This window comes from Echiichthys vipera (genome assembly GCF_963691815.1).
Source record: "Echiichthys vipera genome assembly, chromosome: 2".
Lineage (NCBI taxonomy): Eukaryota > Metazoa > Chordata > Actinopteri > Perciformes > Trachinidae > Echiichthys > Echiichthys vipera.
This window is the reverse complement of record NC_139827.1, coordinates 1614650-1624191: the sequence shown is the minus strand read 5'-3', so window position 1 is coordinate 1624191 and position 9542 is coordinate 1614650. Positions and strand designations below refer to the sequence as shown.

General features: G+C 53.2%; 1 protein-coding gene across 1 annotated transcript; it reads right to left on the bottom strand.

The window, feature by feature from the left end:
• Positions 1–1902: 1902 nt before the first annotated feature.
• On the bottom strand, positions 1903–9261 carry LOC310952876 (E3 ubiquitin-protein ligase pellino homolog 1-like). The gene is made up of 6 exons (XM_083921705.1): positions 9151–9261; positions 6679–6808; positions 5495–5596; positions 5200–5397; positions 4930–5118; positions 1903–2507 (listed from the first exon to the last, which is right to left on the bottom strand). The coding sequence occupies exons 1-6, from the start codon at positions 9234–9236 to the stop codon at positions 1929–1931; spliced, it is 1284 nt and encodes a 427-aa protein (XP_083777831.1). The 5' UTR covers positions 9237–9261; the 3' UTR covers positions 1903–1928.
• Positions 9262–9542: the final 281 nt, after the last annotated feature.

The following is a 9542-nucleotide window of genomic DNA, read 5'->3' as shown; positions in this document are numbered from 1 at the left end:
ACCATGACCATTAGAAGTTAATGCCTACTCTTGTTTATCTCGCGAGACTTTCGCAAATACTGGGTTACCATCTAGACACGACCGTCGTTTCTTCTTAAGTGTCCATTAAACTCGCTGCTGCCACCTGTCACCTGCTCCAGGCAAACACAGCACGCACTGGTTCATTTAGAGGAAACTTGTAATATTAAAAACAAATATCTTAATGTGAGTTTGAACTGAAGTTTCATTGTGATATCTGCTAAAAGATATCACCATGATAAATATCTTTTATGCACAAGGCGTGTTAAAGTGCCCAAAAGGAGCCAAAACATGTGCGTAAGTGTCCTCTTGGAGCATAAACGTGTGTTAAAGTGTCCTCTAGGAGCATAAACGTGTGTTAAAGTGTCCTCTAGGAGCATAAACGTGTGTTGAAGTGTCCTCTAGGAGCATAAACGTGTGTTAAAGTGTCCTCTAGGAGCATAAACATGTGTTAAAGTGTCCTCTAGGAGCATAAACATGTGCTAAAGTGTCCATAAACGTGTGTTAAAGTGTCCTCTAGGAGCATAAACATGTGCTAAAGTGTCCTCTAGGAACATAAACGTGTGTTAAAGTGTCCTCTAGGAGCATAAACGTGTGTTAAAGTGTCCTCTAGGAACATAAACGTGTGTTAAAGTGTCCTCTAGGAGCATAAACGTGTGTTAAAGTGTCCTCTAGGAGCATAAACGTGTGTTAAAGTGTCCTCTAGGAGCATAAACGTGTGTTAAAGTGTCCTCTAGGAGCATGAACGTGTGTTAAAGTGTCCTCTAGGAGCATAAACGTGTGTTAAAGTGTCCTCTAGGAGCATAAACGTGTGTTAAAGTGTCCTCTAGGAGCCTAAACGTGTGTTAAAGTGTCCTCTAGGAGCATAAACGTGTGTTAAAGTGTCCTCTAGGAGCATAAACGTGTGTTAAAGTGTCCTCTAGGAGCATAAACATGTGCTAAAGTGTCCTCTAGGAACATAAACGTGTGTTAAAGTGTCCTCTAGGAGCATAAACGTGTGTTAAAGTGTCCTCTAGGAGCATAAACGTGTGCTAAAGTGTCCTCTAGGAGCATAAACGTTAAACTTTAATAAACTTCAAAGGTGACTTTTTATAAAGTTTTTCTCAACTGTTTTGTTTTTTTCTACTTATTAAAAAATAACAGTCTGGGTGAGTCAAAAGTTTCCCAGGAAATATATTTTTGTTCTGATACAAAGTGTTAAAATCATAAAATACAGTTATTGTGTTTAAAGCAGAACTTCAGAGAAATGGATCAAACATCAGAAATATATGAAATATAAAATAATTAAAATATAAATATCGCCACAATTTAGTATTTTTCCTGAAACACGTGTTTATCTTCTGTTCGGCGTCGTCCAGCTGCTTTGAAACGGACCGAGCGTCATCGTTACAGTGCCCGGGTCGCTTTGTAAAAGTGGAAATCCAACATGAACTGAGAGGTGGTGGTGGCAATGGCGGTGGCGAAGGCGATGGCGCGGTGGTGGCGATGGCGTTGACAATGGCGGTGGTGGTGGGCGATGGCGTTGACAATGGCGATGGAGGTGGCAGTGCGGTGGCGATGGTGGCGTGGGGTGGCGCAGGCGATGGTGGAGCGGTGTGGCGTGGCGGTGGCGCTTGTGGTGGCGTGGCGTGGCATGGCGGTGGCGATGGCAATGATGGCGTGGCGATGGCGGTGGCAATGGCGGTGGTGGTGTTGGCGATAGCGGTGGAGGTGGTGGCGATCGCGAGGGCGAGGGCGTTGGCGATGGCGGGTGGCGATGGCAATTGCGAACAAAACACAGAAGTGAGGAGGTAAAGGAATAAATAACAAGTGTCAAATCAAACACTTCCTGATTCTGTCGCTCAAATAAAGTTTTAACGTAAAGTCGTAAAAACTCTCGTCCTCAGAGGGTTGCGGCTTCAGACCTGCTTCTAGTCCAGCGGGCTCTGGAAGATGAGTCTGATGCAGCCCGACTCTCCGCTCAGCGGCTGGATGCAGAACGGACAGGCGGCGTGGAAGGCGTGCGTGCCGTGCGGCAGCGGGATCCGGCTCCAGTACGCCGCCGTCTTCTCCGAGCAGACGTGACCGCAGGGGACGAAGGCGTGCGTGGGGGGCTCCGCGTCCACGTAGAAGCCCGCCTCGCAGCCCAGCCACAGCGGCTTGTAGGGGCCCCGTGCCCGGCACATGGGGCACTCTCTCTCCTGGCGCTCCGCCTCCACCTCAGGCTCGCGGCGTCCCCCCCAGCCGTGGTAGCCGTGCACGTGGCCGCAGCGGAGGTAGGTCCAGGGCTGCTTCTCGTCAGGGACGTCTTTGCGGCGGAGGCTGGGGAAGGCCAGCGTGTTGAAGCCCACGGGGCACTGAGGACGCCCGGCGTTCAGCTCCTGCCGCAGCGCCTCCAGGTGTTTGGCGGTGGGCGTGTGCGCCAGGCCCTCCGCCGTGCGCCACAGCAGGGTGGCGCCGCACAGGTCGATGAGAGAGCCGTCCGCCAGCTCGTTGGACACACCGTCCGCCTGAGGGAGACACGTGCAGAAGATGAGACACAACCTCAAGGACGCAGAATTGTGAGTGAGGAGAGAGGACGTGAGGAGGGAGGAGAGAGGACGTGAGGAGAGAGGACGTGAGGAGGGAGGACGTGAGGAGGGAGGAGAGAGGACGTGAGGAGAGAGGACGTGAGGAGGGAGGACGTGAGGAGAGAGGACGTGAGGAGGGAGGACGTGAGGAGGGAGGACGTGAGGAGAGAGGACGTGAGGAGGGAGGAGAGAGGACGTGAGGAGAGAGGACGTGAGGAGGGAGGAGAGAGGACGTGAGGAGAGAGGAGAGAGGACCTGAGGAGAGAGGACGTGAGGAGAGAGGACGTGAGGAGAGAGGACATGAGGAGAGAGGAGAGAGGACGTGAGGAGAGAGGACGTGAGGAGGGAGGAGAGAGGAGAGAGGACGTGAGGAGAGAGGACATGAGGAGAGAGGAGAGAGGACGTGATGAGAGAGGAGAGAGGACGTGAGGAGAGAGGACGTGAGGACGTGAGGAGAGAGGACGTGAGGACGAGAGGAGAGAGGACGTGAGGAGAGAGGACGTGAGGACGTGAGGAGAGAGGACGTGAGGAGAGAGGAGAGAAGACGTGAGGAGAGAGGAGAGAGGACGTGAGGAGAGAGGACGTGAGGACGTGAGGAGAGAGGACGTGAGGACGAGAGGAGAGAGGACGTGAGGAGAGAGGACGTGAGGACGTGAGGAGAGAGGACGTGAGGAGAGAGGACGTGAGGACGTGAGGACGAGAGGAGAGAGGACGTGAGGACGTGAGGAGAGAGGACGTGAGGAGGGAGGAGAGAGGACGTGAGGAGAGAGGAGAGAGGACGTGAGGAGAGTGGACGTGAGGAGAGAGGAGGTGAGGACGTGAGGAGAGAGGAGGTGAGGACGTGAGGAGAGAGGACGTGAGGACATGAGGAGAGAGGACGTGAGGAGAGAGGATGTGAGGAAAGAGGACGTGAGGAGTGAGGACGTGAGGAGAGAGGACGTGAGCAGAGAGGACGTGAGGACGTGAGGAGAGAGGACGTGAGGAGTGAGGAGGTGAGGACGTGAGGAGAGAGGACGTGAGGAGAGAGGACGTGAGGAGAGAGGAGGTGAGGACGTGAGGAGAGAGGAGAGAGGACATGAGGAGAGAGGATGTGAGGAGAGAGGACATGAGGAGAGAGGATGTGAGGAAAGAGGACGTGAGGAGAGAGGACGTGAGGAGAGAGGACGTGAGGAAAGAGGACGTGAGGATGTGAGGACGTGAGGAGAGAGGAGGTGAGGAGAGAGGAGGTGAGGAGAGAGGACGTGAGGAGAGAGGAGGTGAGGAGAGAGGAGGTGAGGAGAGAGGACGTGAGGATGTGAGGACGTGAGGAGAGAGGACGTGAGGAGAGAGGAGGTGAGGAGAGAGGAGGTGAGGAGAGAGGACGTGAGGAGAGAGGAGAGAGGACGTGAGGACGTGAGGAGAGAGGACGTGAGGACGTGAGGAGAGAGGAGAGAGGACATGAGGAGAGAGGACGTGAGGAGAGAGGACGTGAGGAGAGAGGAGAGAGGACATGAGGACATGAGGAGAGAGGACGTGAGGAGAGAGGACGTGAGGAGAGAGGAGGTGAGGACGTGAGGACGTGAGGAGAGAGGAGAGAGGACATGAGGAGAGAGGACGTGAGGAGAGAGGACGTGAGGAGAGAGGACGTGAGGAGAGAGGAGGTGAGGACGTGAGGAGAGAGGAGAGAGGACATGAGGACATGAGGACATGAGGAGAGAGGATGTGAGGAGAGAGGACATGAGGAGAGAGGATGTGAGGAAAGAGGACGTGAGGAGAGAGGACGTGAGGAAAGAGGACGTGAGGATGTGAGGACGTGAGGAGAGAGGAGGTGAGGAGAGAGGAGGTGAGGAGAGAGGAGAGAGGATGTGAGGACGTGAGGAGAGAGGACGTGAGGAGAGAGGACGTGAGGAGAGAGGACGTGAGGACGTGAGGAGAGAGGAGGTGAGGACATGAGGAGAGAGGAGAGAGGAAGTGAGGACGTGAGGAGAGAGGACGTGAGGAGAGAGGACATGAGGAGAGAGGAGAGAGGAGAGAGGACTTGAGGACGTGAGGAGAGAGGACGTGAGGAGAGAGGACATGAGGAGAGAGGAGAGAGGACGTGAGGACATGAGGAGAGAGGACGAGAGGAGAGAGGACGTGAGGACGTGAGGAGAGAGGACATGAGGAGAGAGGACGTGAGGAGAGAGGACATGAGGAGAGAGGACGTGAGGACATGAGAAGAGAGGACGAGAGGAGAGAGGACGTGAGGACGTGAGGAGAGAGGAGAGAGGAGAAAGGACGTGTCAACAAGTGTCAAATCAAACATCATCACGGTTTAAAAGCGGCGGCCCTTTTAGCGGCGGCGCTCCTGAACCCCCGTGGCGTGAGCTCCGTCTCTACTCACCGCCGCGCCCCTCTGCTGAGACGATCTGGTTTCCCGCAGCGCGAAGACGTCGCCGCAGACGGACACTTCCCTCCACAGCCCGGGTGTGGAGCCGCGGCCGAAGCCGTGGCGCGGGTGCATCACCAGAACACCGTTGGTGGTCAGCGCGTCCATCCGGCCGTCCCGCGTCCTCCACTTGGCGGCTTTCTCCTGCGGAGAGGTCACGCGTTAGCGTTAGCGCACAGAACGCGAGCGACGGGGGCCAACGGCGGGCGCTCACCGCAGCCTCACCCCGAGGACGATGTTGCTGGAGGAGTCGAAGGCGGCGGCGTAGATGCGTGCGGCGTGAGGGGCGCTCCTCTGGCAGATGATGCGGAAGGCGAAGCGGGAGATGGTGCTCTGAAGCGCCTGGGCGTCCACGGGGCTCTGACCGCCGGGCAGCACGTCCGTCACCACGAGGTCGATGGGCGCCTCCGTAGAGCGGCCGATCTGCAGCGACACAGAAACACGAGGAGGGAATAATTGAATCAAAGGCTTTAGAGGTTTGATTTGCGGAGGAAGGTAAAGTGGCGTTGGAGCTGCAGACCTGGAACATGTCGGTGGTGCTGTCCTCGCCGTACTCCACCACCTCAGTTTGAGCCCGGGACACGCTGAAGGACACACTGTGCTGCTCCTTGTTGCTCACGGCCTCAGAGACACAAGAGACGCACGTCATCAACGCGCCTGAGTCACAGCACGCCACGAGGACGGGTTCAAGTCATAACTGTTACCTATTCTGTTACCTGTGCTGTCACCTGTGCTGTCACCTGTGCTGTCACCTGTCACCTGTGCTGTCACCTGTGCTGTCACCTGTGCTGTCACCTGTGCTGTCACCTGTTACCTGTGCTGTTACCTGTGCTGTCACCTGTTACCTGTGCTGTCACCTGTTACCTGTGCTGTCACCTGTTACCTGTGCTGTTACCTGTTCAGTCACCTGTTACCTGTGCTGTCAGCTGTTACCTGTGCTGTCACCTGTTACCTGTGCTGTCACCTGTGCTGTCACCTGTTACCTGTGCTGTCACCTGTGCTGTCACCTGTCACCTGTGCTGTCACCTGTGCTGTCACCTGCTACCTGTGCTGTCACCTGTTACCTGTGCTGTCACCTGTGCTGTCACCTGTGCTGTCACCTGTTACCTGTGCTGTCACCTGTGCTGTCACCTGTGCTGTCACCTGTTACCTGTGCTGTCACCTGTTACCTGTGCTGTCACCTGTTACCTGTGCTGTTACCTGTGCTGTCACCTGTCACCTGTGCTGTCACCTGTGCTGTCACCTGTGCTGTCACCTGCTACCTGTGATGTCACCTGTCACCTGTGCTGTCACCTGTCACCTGTGCTGTCACCTGTCACCTGTTACCTGTGCTGTCACCTGTTACCTGTGCTGTCACCTGTTACCTGTTCAGTCACCTGTTACCTGTGCTGTCACCTGTTACCTGTGCTGTCACCTGTGCTGTCACCTGTCACCTGTGCTGTCACCTGTGCTGTCACCTGTGCTGTCACCTGTCACCTGTTCAGTCACCTGTTACCTGTTCAGTCACCTGTTACCTGTCACCTGTCACCTGTGCTGTCACCTGTCACCTGTTACCTGTTACCTGTCACCTGTGCTGTCACCTGTTCTGTCACCTGTCATCTGTGCTGTCACCTGTGCTGTCACCTGTCACCTGTTCAGTCACCTGTCACCTGTTCAGTCACCTGTCATCTGTGCTGTCACCTGTTACCTGTGCTGTGCTCTCACCTTGGCAGCCTGAGGAGTGCAGGAGGAGTGGACTGTGCCGGGTCTCACACCGTTGGCTTTGTTCCTGCGACACAGAGCGAAGCGACTTCTCCTCCTCCCCTTGTCCCCGTTGGGCAGAGAGCCGTTACACCTGAACAGCAACACCAGAGGAGAAAACGTCTGAAAACAGTCACAGAAGACGGCAGCGTCGAGTTCAGACATCCATCAGGAGTGAGACGCCTTCTTCTAACGAAGCACATGCGTGAAAGCACATATTCTGATCGTGTGGAGAGAGCACTTTAGCACACGTTTATGCTCCTAGAGGACACTTTAGCACACATTTATGCTCCTAGAGGACACTTTAACACACGTTTATGCTCCTAGAGGACACTTTAGCACGCGTTTTGGCTGCTAGAGGACACTTTAGCAAACGTTTATGCTCCTAGAGGACACTTTAACACACGTTTATGCTCTTAAAGGACACTTTAGCACACGTTTATGCTCCTAGAGGACACTTTAACACACGTTTATGCTCCTAGAGGACACTTTAGCACACGTTTATGCTCCTAGAGGACACTTTAGCACACGTTTATGCTCCTAGAGGACACTTTAACACACATTTTGGCTCCTGGAGGACACTTTAACACACGTTTATGCTCCTAGAGGACACTTTAACACACGTTTATGCTCCTAGAGGACACTTTAGCACACGTTTATGCTCCTAGAGGACACTTTAACACACGTTTAGGCTCCTAGAGAACACTTTAACACACGTTTATGCTCCTAGAGGACACTTTAACACACGTTTAGGCTCCTAGAGGACACTTTAGCACACGTTTATGCTCCTAGAGGACACTTTAACACACGTTAAGGCTCCTAGAGGACACTTTAGCACACGTTTAGGCTCCTAGAGAACACTTTAACACACGTTTATGCTCCTAGAGGACACTTTAACACACGTTTAGGCTCCTAGAGGACACTTTAGCACACGTTTATGCTCCTAGAGGACACTTTAACACACGTTTAGGCTCCTAGAGGACACTTTAGCACAGGCTTATGCTCCTAGAGGACACTTTAGCACACATTTAGGCTCCTAGAGGACACTTTAGCACACATTTAGGCTCCTAGAGGACACTTTAGCACGCGTTTTGGCTGCTAGAGGACACTTTAGCAAACGTTTATGCTCCTAGAGGACACTTTAACACACGTTTATGCTCCTAAAGGACACTTTAGCACACGTTTATGCTCCTAAAGGACACTTTAGCACACGTTTATGCTCCTAGAGGACACTTTAGCACACGTTTATGCTCCTAGAGGACACTTTAGCACACGTTTATGCTCCTAGAGGACACTTTAACACACATTTTGGCTCCTGGAGGACACTTTAACACACGTTTATGCTCCTAGAGGACACTTTAACACACGTTTATGCTCCTAGAGGACACTTTAGCACACGTTTATGCTCCTAGAGGACACTTTAACACACGTTTAGGCTCCTAGAGAACACTTTAACACACGTTTATGCTCCTAGAGGACACTTTAACACACGTTTAGGCTCCTAGAGGACACTTTAGCACACGTTTATGCTCCTAGAGGACACTTTAACACACGTTTAGGCTCCTAGAGGACACTTTAGCACAGGCTTATGCTCCTAGAGAACACTTTAACACACGTTTAGGCTCCTAGAGAACACTTTAACACACGTTTAGGCTCCTAGAGGACACTTTACCTTTACAACCCTCAAACTTTGGGAGTTTTTCCTTTGGTTTCAAATATTATCAAATCAAATCTCCTGATGGAAGAAAACGGTTTTATTTCTTTTCCCTCGAGAGCAAAAATAAAAACAAACCAAAACCACGACCCACAGAAACACAACACAAACTGTTGCAGGTAAAAAGAGCTTTCACTGGAGACAGGAAGCTTTGGGAGGGGGGGGGGGGGGGGGGGTGCAGGAAACGCTGAGAGTCTATATTCAAACGCAGGAAGCTGTGGTTGGAGTTGGTCTGTTAAAACAACTTAAACTGAAGCGTTTATTTCACCACAGAACGATGAAATGTTTCGTTAAGAGCGTAGCTGGAGGTTATCTGCGGAGCCAGACGTCTCACGCCGCGGGTCAAGTAAACATTTGGGGTTCAGTTAAAAGTGGAGCCATTCTTTCAGCGCGTGATGCAAACTTCCTGCGTTTCAGAGAAAGTGACAGACACGAACTCAGACCACCCCGACGCCACTGTGGCTCCGCCGTGACACAACCTCTGTTTACACGAGCTGCACGGCTCTGTAGGGTTAAACCGTTTGACCGGCTGTAATTGCAGGTTACTGGGACTGGCAGAGTGTTTAGTTCCGCGGTGACACAAAAGTCTGAAACCGCCGTAAAACCACGACGTCCCTCGACCTCCCTGAACCACCGCCGAACGGCGTTCGGTCAGGAAGTCGCTGCATTCTTCCCTGTGTTGGAGTTTCTCCACCTTTAAAGTTCCGCGGAGAGCGTCTTACCCCAGCACAAGGAGCTCTCCGTATTTGACCGGTCCTTTGGTGGAGGCCGGGGAGGTGGAGATGTTTTCCTGACCGGGCGAAAACATCTGTGCGTCCTTCAGAGGGAGGGGGGGGAGGAAAGGGTGAGGACTCTCCCGGGGTCACCCTCAGAGCGCCGCCGTCAGCGCCGGGTCAACATCACCTGCAGACGGACACAGAGCAGTTTTGTGTGTATTAAAAAGTCCTTCATATAAACAACACACGACTCCATTCATGACTACAACACACGCACACTTAGTCGTCTTTGTCCGCGGAGCCGTGGGGGGGGACACACACAATGTCTGGATTCACTGAGACGGGTCCGTGACGGCGTGACTCACTCAGCCGCTCACTGGAGCTGATGTCATAACCTT

Coding starts and splice junctions, on each gene's coding strand:
- LOC310952876 (XM_083921705.1), bottom strand. CDS start 9,236: ATGTTTTCGCCCGGTCAGGAAAACATCTCCACCTCCCCGGCCTCCACC. Junction 5,119..5,199: donor CCAGCAACATCGTCCTCGGG/GTGAGGCTGCGG, acceptor ACCTCTCCGCAG/GAGAAAGCCGCCAAGTGGAG. Junction 2,508..4,929: donor CTCAGCAGAGGGGCGCGGCG/GTGAGTAGAGAC, acceptor TGTCTCCCTCAG/GCGGACGGTGTGTCCAACGA.